General features: G+C 45.7%; 1 protein-coding gene across 1 annotated transcript in view; it reads right to left on the bottom strand.

Annotated features, from left to right (window-relative positions):
• TPR1 (Tetratricopeptide repeat (TPR)-like superfamily protein) overlaps positions 1–17122 on the bottom strand; it is a 57164-nt gene extending 40042 nt beyond the window's left edge. Inside the window, exons 1-3 of the mRNA XM_086514562.1 lie at positions 16894–17122; positions 16553–16701; positions 16155–16334 (exon numbers count right to left, since the gene is read on the bottom strand). Coding sequence (XP_086370688.1) covers positions 16155–16334; positions 16553–16701; positions 16894–17008 — 444 coding nt within the window. The 5' untranslated portion in view covers positions 17009–17122. The remainder of the gene's footprint in view (positions 1–16154; positions 16335–16552; positions 16702–16893) is intronic.
• Between the last annotated feature and the right edge of the window lie 725 nt (positions 17123–17847).

The following is a 17847-nucleotide window of genomic DNA, read 5'->3' as shown; positions in this document are numbered from 1 at the left end:
ACCTGGATCAAAGAAGATAAGCATTGTTTGATCCCTGACCTTTCCCCATGCTTTGCAAAGCTCACTTGCATCTGAATTTGGCTTGTCGCCCACCATATTTGGCACTAGACCAGCCATGGGCTTCTTTCCTTTCCTGTCCTCCTTGTCTTCAGAATCAGCTAGCCTTTTCTTTGTACGACAGTTGTAAGCAATGTGGCCAGGCTGCTCACAGATAAAGCATTTGTTCTCTGACCTCAGGACCTTCTTTTGCTCTTCCGACTTGCAAGGAAAACGTCTTTTCCATTTCTTCGCTGGTCCCTTTTCTGATTCAGCCGTAGCTTTATCTTTCCCTGCGTTGGCTGGCTCCTGAGTCACTTTAGGAACCTCCTTGGGAACATACTTCTTCGCTGAATTTTTCTTGGCTAATCCTTCCTTGACGCCAGTATTGAATTCACAATCTTCTCCCTTGAGCAAACCATTGCCAGTGTTTGCTACCTCGATGAGCTGCGTCAAAGTAGTGACTTTGGTTTTCGTGCAGTACTTTCTCAATCCTTTGGGTAGGCCACAACCGTATTTTTCAATCTGTTCTGTCAATGGCACAAACCTATAGGAAGTTACTAGAAGTAGAGCTTTCCAAAACTTCCGATTCTAGTCATCGAGATTCTTGCAAGTGGCAGCATTAAGATGGTGCCATTCTGTCATGACATCTGCTTCAAAGTCATCAGATAACCATGCCGCTGTAAAAATCTGCTTGAAGTAAATCCATGTGGACGGAGCTTGCCCTTGAAGCAATAAAGTTGTCGACCATTGTCCCGCATTCCCTGTCAAGAAAGTGGCTGCCTTGCGGACCTTTGAAGCCTCTGTAAAGTTCCCCCCTGCATAGGCTTTGTCAAACTGCTGGAGGAATGAGAGAGCCTTCTTCTGTCATCAAACCCTGTAAAGGTCGTGAATGCCACACCTTTGCCACCTTCTTTGTACGGAGTTGGCCTCTCCAGCGGCGTTAAATTGTCATATGGAAGTGATTGAAACATGGGAACATTGTTAGGGTTCATTTCTGTTCCCTGACCGCAATTAAGTTGACCTGGAAATGCCATATTTGGTTGCTGATTTGTAATTCCAGCCGTACCAAAATTTTCCGGTGGCATCCCAAATTGGCCCTGAGTGCTTTGAAACCCTGGTAGCATGCCCGTGACACCATACATGGGGTTAGGCATCATTGTTTAAGCACCCCCAAACACTGTTCCTCGCGTGTAAAACTCATTTCCAGGTGCATGACCAGCCATGCTCTGGAATACCAATCCACCTCCAAAATAGCCAGGGTGTACTGAAGGTGGTGGGAAGAGTTGTTGCATAGCCTGTAGGTTGCTTCCCTGCCCATTAGAACCAGCTATAGGCTGCTGAAAAGTGGCTAGCTGAACTGGTACAGCTTGAAAGACTGGCATCTCAGCCACCTGTTCTTGCACCTTAGACACAGGTTGTGGAGACTGCATGTTCTCCGTCAAGTGTACAGGTGTTTCCATTGACTGTACAGTATGAATCATCTGTGCTCGAGCCTTAACAGGCTTTTGAATATGATCCAGTGACCCAACTTACTGAGACGGAACAGAAGGTTGCAGAAAGGCTAAAAACCTCATATACTGCATTACTTGTGTGAACATAGCCACAACAGTAGCCAACTCGGTCCTGAATATATCATCATCCGTCTGTGGTGGTCTTGAAGACTCACCCACTTCATGTGTCTGTTGACCCTGTGAAGAGGAAACCTCTTCAGTCACATCATCTGGTCTGTCAGCAATAATTGCAATTCCCTGTGTCTGGTCTATGATCCCCTGTGTCTTCAAGCCCAAACTGACCAAGGCTCACTTCTATGGGAAAAAGTGATTTAATCCTGTCGATGGAACCATGAAACCGGCCTGTTCAATCCAAAAAGGGCGGTAGACTTTACTTCAAACCTTGATTTAGCTTTCACCCATTATTAGTCGTCTATTCTACCTGTACTTTTAAGACACAACAAAGGGGAGAGGGATACAGGCTGCTAGATTGCACCTGTATGAGTAGACCGACACCAGATTGGCCCCTAACTTAGGCGCCCCTTTCGGTATTTCTTTATTGTTAAAAAAGAGGGAATAAAAGTTGTGGTTCCCTACAAGCTGCCACGCACAAACTTGGCTGAATTTCAACTGTTCCGGCCCGATTTCGGCAACATAACTGTACTAGGACCCTTCACAGTTAGTATTCCCACGCATTGACTGACTTTCCCGTCGCATACGGGCACTTTGCAAAACCTAGCGAGAATCTGCAGCACGCTGAATTCTCTGTTTTCAGCCCTGAAAATGCGCCAGATCACCTGTACAATGGTCCCCTCGCGTCCCAGAACCTCCTGGGGGTATTAGGGTCCGTTTAGGGCCAAAACCCTAAACCTGCAAAAATACACAGCAGGCTGTAATTTACTGTTTCAGGCTCCGTTCCGCGTGCCGGTCGCATCCGTAGCAAGTCCTCGAGCTCCCGCACCTGTAGGGCTACTTGCCCTTTGAATCGGACGAGATTTCTGGCGTGAAACCTCTCCGAATTCACCTGTACCTGCGGGGGATTAGCCGCTAGCTAATCCAGTACCTGTGCAAGAGGCTCTTGCCTCGGCAATCGCGCATGAACCCACACAACTGTACATTGGTCAAATGAAAAGCCCACTAGAGGGACATAACATACTGCCATAGGGGAGAGAGAGGGCAGTGCGTAGCGTGGAGGGCATCACTCCTGGCACCGCACTGTACATAGGAGGGAAAGGAAGCACTCCATAGCTCTTAACCTGAGAGACAGAAGCTGAAAACCCAGCCTTTCTTCTCTAAATTCAGCGCCACCTTCTCTTGCATAAGGAAAGTGCACCAGAATGTGCCACTTGGCGCATTTACAAGCATTTTCCCGTTTCGGGGTTGCCGCCTAAAAATCTCCCAACCGGTTGCCGAGTTGACTTCACGGCAGAGTAAGAAAATGTTCTCCTTGTCATTCCGGAGGTAATGACGCAAACACATTTTCAGGTCCCAAAATAGCAGCTCCCTAAATTTTAGGAGATGCTGCCATTGTATCTTTCTAGGTCATCTGACCCCCTTTGTACACTACAGCCACACCCAGAACTGAAATGTAGGCTCTGTAGCAAAGGATTCCACTTTGGCTAGTCAATGACCCCACTTTGGCTAACCATAGTCTTTGTCCAACCTTAGTGCTCTCTCTTGCCCTCAGGCCTGGACTCCCTCTGGACAGTTCCACACTAGCTATGCAATGCAGTGCAGTTAGATTTCCCGAGGGGTGTTTCCAGAAAGTGAAAGTAAATACATAATAGGAAAGAAATCAACAAAAAGGATAGATAGTAGTCACACGCTGGTGACATCTACTATTGATTGCACAAATCTCTACAATGCTTGGACTTGCCGACGATATCGACGACGATGAGGACGACGACGAGACGGGCTGAAATCTGAAAACGCTAATGGCTGAAATCTGCAAATCTTTCTCTACTGAATTCTGACTCTACGTCGATGACGGCGATGCAACGACGACGAGCTGAAAACGCAGCTGCTGAAATCTGCGTTTTCCGGGCTGAAACTGCAAACTTCGCGGGATCTGACCGTGCGGCGAGGATCTGCTGCGGGGAGGTGAGATCTGCAAGGTTTGAGACTTGTTCTGCTATATCTAAAGGCTGAAAACTGAAAACGCTAATGCTTCTTGGTGTTCCGTCGCGGTGAAACTGCAAAACGCTATGCTGATGCAAAAACCCTAGGGCTGAAAATGGTCCTGCTGCTGCCGGATGTCCTGCAACTGCAAAACACTAGGCTTCTTGTTGGGTCTTGCTGCTGCCGGGCTAATCTGCTGTGCACAAAACGCCAGGCTGCTTGTGGATGAAAACGCTAGGTCCTTGCAGATGCAAAAACGCTAGCCTTGCTGAGGTGGGGTGTCTTGCTGAGAAGTTGCCTGTTGAGCAAGGTGCTCCTGCTGCCTCTTCTCCCAGAAAGTGCTAACTCTGGTTGCTTATATATTAACTTAGCAAAATTGCTCTACCTACTTTCCAACAAAAGTCACTTAAAATAATAACTGAAAAATGTCAAAAACAGGGAAAATAGGTCTATGCACTGTAAAAATGCTCCTGATGGAATCTGATTGGAATCTGATGGTCATGCTGTGTGCAACCAGAGGATATGCACCTAATCTAAGTGTCTGGACATGCACAGTCTGCGAACAAACTCACAAAAGTGCCAAATTACTTCCTATTTTAGACTGACTTGATTGAATTGAACCCTGGTCATACTATAGCTTGTCCACGGACACATAGGGTTGGATGTGTCACGTGACATCCCCTCCTTTTCAAAGTGAGGTACTGGTACCGAACTGTATGGCATCGAGGGAGATCGCCAATAACATCCGGAATCTTGGAAAAGACTCTTCGCCGGCCCACTCTAAGGTGTGGGTCGTGTGATACTTGAACTTCATAAAGGTCTGCAACGCTTGCTTCTTTGGGCCGCGCCGAAAGCGACACAAAGTCTTCTGTGGCTCCTTCAATGTTTCAACTTCGTCTAGAGTCATGGTTCTTCCTTCTTCAAGAATCTCCATGTCTGAAAATTCCTAAAACCACTTCTAACACAAAACCATGAACATACCTATTCCATGTAAAGTGATTGGAAAAAATCTCGTCTTCTCTAAAGACTGTGCATGCAATGTAGATGAACAAAGAGACGGAGTGCCAAACCGTTCATCAAACACGTGCAAACAATGAGATGGAATCTTTTCTTTCGGATCTAAATCAATCAACTGTGGCAATACACAATGGAAATGCCCATGCTTGGTGCTCATACTTTCATGTGCTCTTTCTACAACTGTGTCGTGCCAAGGAAGAGGCATGGAATGTGACTTCCTTGAATGCATACTTTTCAACTTTTCATGAATAATCCGCATAAATCCGTGCTCATTCATGAGTGAAACGTGCTCAACGTGCAATATGTCATGCCTTTGTAAAGGGATCACATAAAGACGCTAACTAAAATATAGGAAACGATTACGAATGAAACACTCGAAGAATGCGTGCTGACTAATCATGCGAACACATAATACTTCCTGTGAGGGTTCTTTGGACCTAGGCTTGAGAGCCAAGATAGGTTCTTCCTCATCGATCGAATCTTCCTGTGGGAATTCTGTGGATCTCGACTCGAAAGCCAAGATCGGTTCTTCGTGATTGATCGAATCTGCAATGAGGTTAGCTTCACGAGAAAAAGTATCCACTAACCCATCATTCTTGTGAACAATCACATCGTCTTCATGCAAATCATCATGCTTGTGAGAAATCACATCTTGATCATCGTGCTTATCATTATCATTCAAATCATCATGCTTATCATCATGCAAATCCTGTGTGTCATGCTTGGGAGAAGAAGAGACTGAGAGAGTCTCCTTTTCCTAATTCTGTGCAAACTGCGCCTGCACAATAGAAAAGAGTCGCAAGAACTCTTTCATGTGTTGGTCGCTCTTCTCTTTTCTTGCTTTGTTCTCGCGATCAAATTCTACTTGTCTTTCCAGGCGTGCTTGCTCGTGCTCACGCTCTATGGCTTCCATTCTTGCTTCGTATTCACGATCTATGGCTGCCCTTCTTTCTGTGTATTCACGATCTATGGCTGCCATTCTTTCTGCGTTTCTTGCTTTGCGTTCTAACTCCCCGTCCATCATCCTCTTGTCGAAAGCCTCCATAGGAGTTAGTGCAATCCTTGTCGTAGATGGGGAAGGGTCGGAAAAACCTCCTGGTGAGGAAAACTCTTCTTCGCCACTCCCATGCTGTCACGAGGACGTGGCAGTTATTAACCATGTCACAAGGATGTGGCTACTGCTAACCTTGGTTGTTGGTTTCTTTCCAATGGGGTTTATTTTATTTGTTTTGAGACCCTCTTTTTGAAGTAGCAAACGGTCGGACATTGTATGGCCAATGTGAACGGTACATTCACCCGCAGATGGGAAGTGGTCGGCACTGGAATTCATATGGTAAGAGGATGTCTAGGCTCAGATAGGTCCCCCCGTCGCACTTAGCAAGTTGGTGGATACTAGGAAGTGAACTCAATTAAGGCGTAAAGTCAAGGTGGGACTACCAACAAAAAGTATCCGACAGTTGGGCCACATTGCACTTTTGGATGCAGTTCCAATGAGGATAGATAGTCAGAAGACCAGTGGGAGCCCAACGGAAGCATCTCCTAAAATTTAGGGAACTGCTTTTGGGCCGTGAAATGTGTTCGCGTCATTACCTCCGGTATGACTAGGGGAACATTTTACAACTCTGCCGCGAAGTCAACTGGGCAACCGGTCAGGATATTTTTAAGCGGCAAACCCGAAACGGGAAAATGCTTGAAAATGCGCCAAGTGTCAGTTTTTCATGGACTTTCCTCCTACAGAAAAATGGGCGCTGATTTTTAAGCTGGGAGAGGCCTCATTTCAGCTTTTGTCACAGGTAAAGAGCTATGGAGTGCTTCCTTTCCCTCTCATGTACAGTGTGGTGCCAGGAGTGATGCCCTGCACGCTACACACTGCTCTCTCTCCCCCCTACGTGCAGTTATGTGATGCCCCACAAGAGGGCTCCTCATTTGACTGATGTACAGCTGTGTGGGTTCATGCTTTTGTGCTGAGGCAAGAGCCTCCTTGAGCAGGAACAGGGGTAGCTAGCTGCTACTCCAAAGCAGGCACTGGTGAGGGTCATAACCTCACCATACAGGTGCAAAATCAGCGCTGTGTATGCGCTGTAATTTGACTGTTTTTCAGCCATACGGATGCCAGGACACTTGGGAATCGTGCCCCACTGGCAAAGGACAGTTAGGGGACTGTTTGGGGCTGAAAACAGGGCAAAAACCAGTAAATACAGCGTGCTGAATTTACTGTTTTTGGGCAGGAATCAGAGGGTATACACCAGTGCAAGTGAGTTCTAGCAGGGGAATTGGTTTCGCGCAAGTTTTGGGGCTGTTATGCTGCCGAAATTTGGCCAAATCAAATGGTATCTAGGTGGGTACACGTGAAGGATTCCCAAGACCTTACCTTGTAATTTACCCTCCTAAAGAATAAAGAAATACCGAAAGGGACGCCAATTTTGGGGCCTACAGGTTGTCGGCGTCTGCTCGGAGCATTCTAGCTTCCGAGCCGTGTGTGATAAAGTGTTAATTCCCGTTACAGGTCTCCTTTGCAAAGTGCTTTGTGTGTGTGTTTAAAGTAAAGAATTACCGGTGAAAGCCAACGCCTACCGCCCTACGGGCCGGTTTCACATGCTCACCACCTCCAAGCAAAATATCCATTCCGCTTCAAGTGATGACCATCCACTGAAGTCTTGGGTTCTTAAGTTCACGAGGAACTTGGGTTCTTGTGGGTCTTGGGTTCTTGAGGGTCTTGAGGTTCTTGGGGGTCTTGAGGTTCTTGGGTTCTTGAGTTCTTGAGGTTCTTGTGGGTCTTGAGGTTCTTGGGTTCTTCTTTCGCTTGCAATCTGTGTTAGAGAAGGATCTTCTCTTCACCCGAGTTCTGCTCTTTTTCGCGGGCGCACCCCTTGGCGGCCTTGCGCTCACACCAAGGTTGCTTTTTCCCACCTCATGTCGATTGGCCGGCCGCTAAGTGCACGGTCCGCTCTCAATGAGTGAAAAGAGACACAAGAGAAGGCTGGACAAGCCCTTCTTTCTTGGGTTTCCTCTCACTCTTCAGAAACACGATTAGGAATCGACACGCCCAAGTGAACTTGGGTTTGTGCGACCTCAACAAGCAAAAAAATGTGGTTCTGGTGGTTCTTTCCTTGAGTGATACAGAACACTGCCATAGCTCTGATACCAATGTAAGGTACAACGGAAGAGAATAAGGATTTGCTCGGATCTAGTACTCCGCACACAAACACAAGAGACACTTTACTTCACTTGAAAGAACTGAATTGAACTGAAAGAAAGAGAGACGAGAGAGAGAAAAGAGACGACACAAGGATGTCAGGTCCCAACGCTCATGGGCCCCCTTGATCTGTTGCCAGAGCGAGTACTTTCTTTATTCTTGCACAATGCTGATACAATGACTAAATGCTGAGATGCTGATGCTAATGGGTACTGATGTTACTGATGCTGGGTACTGGGTACTGAGGTACTGAAGGGGGTACTGAGGTATTGAGGTTCTATGTTGAAGATGGGGAGGTCGACAACGAGGTCTATGTCGAACACGATGAAATCGACGACGAGATACTAAAGGTCTTTGTCGACGACGGTATTGTGCCCAAGACAGTGAAGTCGATGACGGTTTTGTGTCGATGACAGTGAAGTCCACGACGATTCTGTGTCGAAGACGGTGATGTCGACGATGGGGTCTATGTCGAAAACGATGATGTCGACGACGGTTACTGCAGGTCTATCTCGACGACGACGATGTCGACGATGACAACGATGGTGACTATGACGATGACAACGATGGTGTCATGGTCAAGTCCGGGACTGCGATGACGATGACGAAGGTGTCGTCGTCAAAATAGGGATCTGCGACGACGATGGCGATGGTGTCGTCATCAAGATAGGGACTTCGACGACGATGACGATGATGATGTCGACGACGATGACGATGATGGGCTGTCTGCTGAAATCTGAAAACACTAGGCTGATCTGGGTCTTCTTCTTCTTGAGACAACGCTAGGACTCCTGCTGAGGTGTTGCTTGCCTGCTGGGTGCAGGCCTCCTTGTGTCCCCTGCTTGTTCTGCTTCTCCTGAGTGCCCAATGGGTTTCTTTTATAGATCTTTAGCAATTTGCCCTACCTACTTTTCCAACAAACTTACAAAAAGAATTCCAAAAGTCACTTTAAATAAAATGACTTATAAGAGGTGGTTCACGTGGTAAAATGCCTGCATGATGAAATGATTGTTCTTGTGCAAGAGAGGGTATGCATCCATGACTGGCCTGGGCATGCACGTCCTGCTAAAGGCTCACAAAGGTGCCAGGGCTCAGTCCTAAGCTAAGACTCATGCTAGACTATGGCAGAAGCATGTCCACGTAACGCAAGTGAAGTGCGCACGTGACAACACTGCTGGCACCTCCTCTCGATGCTAATCAGGTAGCCTCTCCTAAGGTCATCTATTTGGGGGACTGCTCTATCGCAACCAACCTTTGGAGCCTACCTCACTACCCGTCTGTGAACAAGAATAAGTTGTGTCTTCCCCTACCTACCAACCTCTGTCTCCATGTCTGGTCAACACTGTGCTGCTATTGACTATGACCTGTCACGTGACACATCCCAACCCTATGTGTCCGTGGACAAGCTACACCACAGCAGGGTTCAATCAGTCCGATCAAGTTAGATTAGCAGTGATATGGCACTTTTGTGTCTATTCGTAGACCGTGCATGCCCAGTCACTTAGCATAGATGCATATCCTCCGGTTGCACACAGCATGATCATCGGAATTCCCATCTCAATCCATTAGCATCAGTTAGGGGAATTTTCCAGTGCATTTAGCCTATTTTCCTATTTTTGGTTATTTTCACTTATTATTTTTAAGTGACTTTCCAACATAAGTAGGTAGGGCAATTTTGCTAAGTTAATATATAAGCAAACCCAAGTTAGCACTTTCTGGCAGAAGAGGCAGCAGGAGCTTCCCGCTCAACAGGCAACTTCTCAGCAGTACCCCCCCTCAATAGTAGACCCTCGCCATCCACTCCTTCCCTTTGGCGTTTCCTCCCAGCAAGCCGTCGCCGACAAGTCCTCTTGCCTGGCGTTTCCAACCTCAGCAGATACATCCCAGCCAACGTTTTTCAGCCCTTGACAAAAACCCCAGCATCATTGCAAATTCAGTGTTTTTTCAGCTCTGTCAAAAACGCCAGCTCAGCAGTAGCAAAAACGCAGAATTCAGCAGTTGGATTCTCGCAGTTTTCAGCCTATGACGTAGTAGCAGATCAACCCCTAGAAGGTTGCAGATGTCCCCCCATTTTCAGCCATAAAAACGCAGCCAAAACAGTCATTTTCAGCCACCGAAACAGCCCCGAAATTCAGTGAATAGAAGAACTCAGATTTCAGCCATCAAGTCACCGTCGTTGTCATCGGCATAGTCCCATTGCATTCGCATTGTACACCTTTGTGCAATCGAAGTAGACCACTCTCGCCGACGAGAGTGGGGCCTTCGGAGGAGGGTTTTACAACCTCTCGGGTGTCATATCTCTTCTCTCTCCTTCTCTCAGTCTCATTCACTTGCACGCACAATATCCACTCACTTTGTTCGTGATCATAGCACTCTCCACAAGACGAAAAGCTCTCTCTTTCCCTAAGAACTAAAAGGAACCTTGAGCAATAAAGATCACTAATCTTGAGAAATCATTCCGCTGCACGTAACACTGGTATCAGAGCTTTGGAAGTGTTCTGCATTACTCAAGGAAAGAACCACAAGAACCACAAGAATTTTTTTTGCTTGTTGCAGTCACACGAACCCAAGTTTACTTGGGCGTGGTGATTCCTAATCGTGTTTTGTTGAAGAGTGACAGGAATCCCAAGAAAGAAGGGCTTGTCCAGCCTCCCCTTGTGTCTCTTTTCACTCATTGAGAGCGGACCGTGCACTTAGCGGCTGGCCAATCGACGTGAGGTGCAACCTTGGTGCGAGCGCAAGGCCGCCAAGGGGTGCGCCCACAGAAAAGGGTAGAACTCGGGTGAAGAGAAGATCCTTCTCCAACGCGATTTGCAAGTGAAAGAAAACCTCAAGAGCCTCAAGAACCCAAGATTCTCCCAAGTCAAGGACCTCAAGAACCTCAAGACCCCCAAGACCCCAAGTTCCTCGTGAACGTAAGAACCCAAGACCCGCAAGAACCCAAGACCCCCAAGAACCCACGAGAACCCACTATCAGAATGGTCATCACTCGAAGCGGAATGGATACTTCGCTTGGAAGTGATGAGCATGAGAGAGGCGAAGAAGAATTTTCCCCACCAGGAGGTTTTTCCGACCCTCCCCCATCCACGACAAAGATTGCACTAACTCCTATGGAGGAGTTGGACCAAGAAAGAGAAGCAGAAAGAAAAGCCTACGAAGAAGATATCGCAATCATCGAGCGTAAGTACCAAGACAGAATGGCAGCCATAGCACGTGAGACCAAAGCACTACAAGAACAGAGCAACCGACAAAACAAAGAGTTCTTGCAACTTTTTTCTCAAGTACAGGCGTACTTTGCACAGAATCACGGAAAGGAGACTGTCTCCGTCTCTTCTTCTCCAAAGAAGGATACACAGGATTTGCATGATTGTGTAAAGCATGATGATGATTTGAATGACAATGATAAGCATGATGATTTGGATGCCAATGATTTGCATAATGATTTGGATGACAATGACAAGCATGATGATTTGCATGATCAAGATGTGATTTCTCACAAGCATGATGAGTTGCATGAAGAAGACGTGATTGTTCACAAGGATGATGTGTTAGTTGATGCTTTTTCTAGCAAAGCTAACCTCGTTGTAGATTCGATCAATCACCAAGAATCAATCTTGGCTTTCGAGTCGAGGTCCACAGATCCCCCACAAGACGATTCGATAGATCCCGAAGAAGCGATCTTGGCTCTCGAGCCTTGGTCCAAAGAACCATCACAGGAAGTATTATGTGTTCGCATGATCGATACGCACGCATTGTTCGAGTGTTTCATTCGTGAAGGTTTCCTTAATTTTAGTCAGCATCGTTATGTGATCCCCTTTCCTAAGCATGACATATTGTATGTTGAGCACGTTTCTCTCATGGATGAGCACGAATATATGCGGATTGTTCATGAAAAGCTGAAAAGTATGTATGTCAGGAAGTCACATTCCATGTTTCTTCCTTGGCATGACACAGTTTCCGAAAGAGCACATGATGGTATGAGCACCATGCATGGGCATTTCCATTGTGATTTTCCACAGTTGATTGATTTCGATCAAACAGAAAAGATTCGAGCGCATTGTTTGCATGTGTTTGATGAACGAGTTGTCACTCCATCTTTATGTTCATCTACGTTGCATACACACTCTTTAGAGAAGACAAGATTTTTTTCCTTCACTTTACATGGAATGGGTATGTTCATGGTTTTGTGTTGGAGATGGTTTCAGGAATTTTCAGCCATGGAGATTCTTGAAGACAAAAGAAGCAGGACTCTAGACAAAGTTGAAGCATCGAAGGAGCCACAGAAGACTTTGAGTCGCTTTCGGCGCGGCCCAAAGAAGCAAGCGTTGCAGACCTTTATGAAGTTCAAGTACCGCACGACCCACACATCAGAGTGGGCTGGCGAAGAGTCCCTTCCCAGATTCCGGATGCTGTTGGCGATCTCCCTCGACGCCATACAGTTCGGTACCAGTACCTCACTTTGAAAAGGAGGGGATGTCACGTGACACATCCCAACCCTATGTGTCCGTGGACAAGCTACACCACAGCAGGGTTCAATCAGTCCGATCAAGTTAGATTAGCAGTGATATGGCACTTTTGTGTCTATTCGTAGACCGTGCATGCCCAGTCACTTAGCATAGATGCATATCCTCCGGTTGCACACAGCATGATCATCGGAATTCCCATCTCAATCCATTAGCATCAGTTAGGGGAATTTTCCAGTGCATTTAGCCTATTTTCCTATTTTTGGTTATTTTCACTTATTATTTTTAAGTGACTTTCCAACATAAGTAGGTAGGGCAATTTTGCTAAGTTAATATATAAGCAAACCCAAGTTAGCACTTTCTGGCAGAAGAGGCAACAGGAGCTTCCCGCTCAACAGGCAACTTCTCAGCAGTACCCCCCCTCAGCAGTAGACCCTCGCCATCCACTCCTTCCCTTTGGCGTTTCCTCCCAGCAAGCCGTCGCCGACAAGTCCTCTTGCCTGGCGTTTCCAACCTCAGCAGATACGTCCCAGCCAACGTTTTTCAGCCCTTGACAAAAACCCCAGCATCATTGCAGATTCAGTGTTTTTTCAGCTCTGTCAAAAACGCCAGCTCAACAGTAGCAAAAACGCAGAATTCAGCAGTTGGATTCTCGCAGTTTTCAGCCTATGACGCAGTAGCAGATCAACCCCTAGAAGGTTGCAGATGTCCCCCCATTTTCAGCCATAAAAACGCAGCCAAAACAGTCATTTTCAGCCACCGAAACAGCCCCGAAATTCAGTGAATAGAAGAACTCAGATTTCAGCCATCAAGTCACCGTCTCGTCATCGGCATAGTCCCATTGCATCAGTCCATTGCATTCGCATTGTACACCTTTGTGCAATCAAAGTAGACCACTCTCGTCGGCGAGAGTGGGGCCTTCGGAGGAGGGTTTTACAACCTCTCGGGTGTCGTATCTCTTCTCTCTCCTTCTCTCAGTCTCATTCACTTGCACGCACAATATCCACTCACTTTGTTCGTGATCATAGCACTCTCCACAAGACGGAAAGCTCTCTCTTTCCCTAAGAACTAAAAGGAACCTTGAGCAATAAAGATCACTAATCTTGAGAAAATACAACATTCATTCTGCTGCACCTTACATGACCCCTCTAATCTCTATCATGTTGTCGCGCAGGGTCCTACTACTGTGCAAAACTATGCTTGGTTTGTTGTGGTTGTGAGGGTCGTCATCTGTTGCAACCAGCCTGTCTCTGTTGTGACCCTCTAGGAAAATCTCTCACTAAATGCCCCATCTCATGACATCTAAAGCACTGGTTCGATCAGTCACAAACTACTGACGTGTCAAACCACTGAAGACCTAATGCCTTAGGGCTCCCCAAGCCAAACCCTAACCAACCTGCAGATCCCAATCAAGGGGCCTAAACCCGAAGAAGAAGTCTTTACCAGGTTACAGATCCTCACCGAGTGGCCCAAGCATTAAAGTACAAACGTGGCAGACTGTACACACACCCGCATTTCACGTTGCTGAGGTGGTAGGTGTACAGATTTCCCTATTTTGCGCTGACAGCTTTTGGGGGACCAAATGCTTTTAGACTTGTGGCTTTTTATGTAAACTGCTTTTCATGGCCAAGCCACCTTTAAATATGTGCCAAGGGCTCACTCTCTGGCATGCTTCTTCATGGAAATGCAAAGCAATGGTGTCGGCGTTGTATTGAGTTGAAGAAATATAAAAAAATACCGAAAAAAGTGCCATGGTTTGGGGCCAATGCTCTCTTGGGATGGAACTCCGCCACTCCCTGTCTCGTGTGCAGTGTCTCTCTTTCTGTTCTGTGTCTAAAGTCTATTCATCTGTTCTTTTCCGTTGGCACACGGTGCCCTCCCGTTACAGTGGTATCAGAGCTCCAGTCATGTGCTTTTTTGAAAGCATACCAATCCTTTCAAGAGAAAACAGAGCAAGATGACGCTTCCAGATTTCACAGTATATTTTTTTCCCACCTTTCAAGAGAGAAAGATCTAGGGAAAGCTCTACAACAGTTTGACAACATCTATGCCATGGGAAACTACTCAAAAGAATCAAAGATCTTCCAAGCCACCGCTTTTCTCAAAGACAGTGCCATGCAGTGGTGGATGTCTATGGCTACCAAGCCGCATACTCCAAGGACTTGGCAAGCTTTCCAGAATATTTTTGCCCGAAGTTACATGACATTTGACATATTCCTTCGGAGTGCAGCTTCTAGCCGAGTTGGGTATCTTGAAATGCTACAGAAACCCTAGCACATTACAATCAAGTCTCTCCTCGAGCTGATAACCTTGGAGGCCTAGTGTGATTGCTATGTCATTGGACTACCATCGCTGCTACGAGAACACTGTCTATCCAAGCTAGTTTGCCCGAAGTTACATGACATTTGACATATTCCTTCGGAGTGCAGCTTCTAGCCGAGTTGGGTATCTTGAAATGCTACAGAAACCCTAGCACATTACAATCAAGTCTCTCCTCGAGCTGATAACCTTGGAGGCCTAGTGTGATTGCTATGTCATTGGACTACCATCGCTGCTACGAGAACACTGTCTATCCAAGCTAGTTTCGACCATTCAAGAGCTTATGGGCCATGTTGCAATTGGCTACAAACCCTATTTTTGGTACAAGTTTCAGATGGAAAATCAGTCCTCTTTTCGAGATCGGCTGACCAAGCTACACCGAGAATGCTTTTTAAGTTTGATTTGAACACTTTTTGGACTTTGTTTGAGAACCTATTTGAGAAATGGCTTGACAATACTGTTTTGAATTTGTTTGAAATGAATGTTATATGTTTTGAACCTATCTTGGTGCTGATTTGAGAATTGTTTGATTTTGGTTTTGATACTGGTTTCAATGAGTTGTGATTTACTCCTGGGAGGAGTACTAAAGAGAATTGATGCTTCATAATGTCTGCACATACTCATGGCCCGGACCCTTGTGATTATTTGTAGGGGGAGTATTGAATGATTGAGTGTTGTTTTCACTCATGGCGTGGACCTAAATGGTTATTTACGGGGCGAGAATTGAAGTTTGAGTAGTACTTACTCTTAGCACCTCCAAGCGATGCAGGCTGCGGTCTGGGAAGCGTTTGGTTATAAAACGCCTCTATATCTCATGGCCCGAACCTCTTTAGCTTATTTGCGGGAGGAGTAATAAGGGAGACGTTGAACAGCTCATGGCCCGGACCGGGATGATTATTTGCGGGGGGGGGGGGGGGTGTTCATCAGTGACATGCATATGTAAGAATATTGTGTTGCATTGTGATGTGCCAACCACTGAGTATTCCTAATTGGATGAGATTGCCTCGGTATGTAATTTTGGTGCATCAAGACACCCGAAACTCTGTGGAAGGGGTGGTAACCACCTTCATAGATGACACAAATGTTTGGGTATGCACTGAGCACATAAACGGTACGCCAAAAATAGAACCCATCTAGCTCAACATGTCTAGCGACCAAAATTGTGTAGGAAGCTTTGAAAAACGATTTTTACATAATATTTCAGGACTTGGCAATCTATCCTTGAAAGTACCTCACGTAAAATCCTTATACCAATGATACAAAAAAAATCAATCTATCCCCGAAGCGAGAGGGTGCGGCTGACGGCCCTAGCGGCAAGCTCTTTTAATGAGAATGAAACTACCTCTACCTAGTAAAATGACAACGTCCATCGTGCCTTCATCTGAATTGGCAAAACTACACTTGAACCTCTCTCTCTCTCTCTCTCTCTCTCTCTCTCTCTCTCTCTCTCTCTCTCTCTCTCTCTCTCTCTCTCTCTCTCCGCGTGCACGCGGGTGCAGTCAGTAGGCATACCATCTGAAAGAAACATGCAGCCGAGTTTGAATGGCACATTGCACGAATTTCGTTGCTCGTTTCGTGCTCAGGTAGACTCTCTAATGCATTAGTGTAGCAAGCTAATGCATCTTCACATTTTCCTGCAGCATATAATGTATTTCCTTCAGCCTTGGCGGCAACTGCTTGTGACAAAGCTCTCTGCATAGATTGCACTACATCGTCAAGCACAAATAAGAAGTAAAATTAAGCATACGACAAGGATGCATGCATGTAAGTAAGCCACACATCAAGTTTACCAATCATGTCTTGAAAGTTGCTAAAGTGCTCTATATAGCTGTCAAGTATCAACAGGCAATGGCAGAAGATTGCAAGCAACACTAACATGATTGAGAATATAAAGACAGAAGTGTTCCCACCTGCTTTTGTTCCTCTTCAGTGAGGGCGTCTTCAAAACTCTCAGGTGCAGCATTAGCTGTTGAGAGGGTGGAATCACCGTGTCGATCTTCCGCATCTTCACCTTCGCTTGCTGTTTCCCAATCATCATCTTCATGCTTGCGGCGACGATCTGCAAAGACCCCTTACTATAATTCCATCTACATATCCAGAAGGATTGCAACAATATAGATAGCCATCGCCACCTCTTTCTATCTATCTACCTATCCACCCACTTCTATCTATCTATCTATATAATGTCATTTATGCGTACAGGCTTCCATTGCCTCATCGTGGACATGTCCGCAATACAAAGACGAAGTACCTTCATCTCTTGAGGCGATGTCAGCTTCATCAGCACGCAGGTTTCTCGCGTGCAGATTCTGCGGTGGCACTGAAGAAGTTGAGGGTTCATCAGGAGCGAGCTCGATCGTCACCATAGCGTCTGCCTCTCGCGTGTCACGCAAATTTCCCTGATGCTACGTTCCAGAAAGTATTGCTCACTCTCTTCCTCAGAGCTGCAACGTGTCTCTTCTCTCTCTCTTGGGATCGTTTTCTACGTCTTCTGCTCTCTCTCTCTCTCTCTCTCTCTTTCTTTCAATCTCTTCATTAGTGGCCACTTACCCCAATTATAAGAAACGTTTGGAGACAAAATTTTGGAATATTTTTTAAATCCTGAGTGTGTCCTGTGATATGCTAACAAGGGTATCATCGAATCTAACTACTATAATGGAAAGAAGGGGTCGAGAAAAGTGTTGATGGAGGCGTATACACAATGCTGAACGTAGAATATTCAGAAATTATGTTTTGATATGCTAAAAAAGGCCTTCAAGACAAGGGATTAAGGATTGCATTCATAGAAGTTTGATCCTATGATATGAACTATTGACTCATTAAAATTCTTTAATTTAATTTGTGAAAGAGTCCTTTCATTTGAGGAACTCATAATTGTCCATTTCATTAAACTATTTTATTATTTTATATGCTAATTAGACCTAGCGTTTCTTATGAAAGCAATTATATATTCTTTGATCTATTGTTTCAGTTTGTGTGGATCTCTTTGTTTTGTTATTTTTATTTTACTTCCTTTTCATTTTATTTTGTTTTAGAATGCCAATGTGAGCCTTTTACCTTGTTTTTTTAATTGGGGTCTTTGGGAATAAATAAGGCATTTGTGATTGTGTGTGTAAAATGGACAATACAAACACAACAAAAATGACATGTTCTTGTAGGCACTCATTCCAACCTGCTCTCCATAACTCTCATCCCCCCTTAACTT

Source organism: Adiantum capillus-veneris, chromosome 6 (assembly GCF_014529385.1).
Source record: "Adiantum capillus-veneris isolate H3 chromosome 6, ASM1452938v2, whole genome shotgun sequence".
NCBI classification, from domain to species: domain Eukaryota; kingdom Viridiplantae; phylum Streptophyta; class Polypodiopsida; order Polypodiales; family Pteridaceae; genus Adiantum; species Adiantum capillus-veneris.
This window is presented reverse-complemented; position numbering and strand designations above follow the sequence as displayed.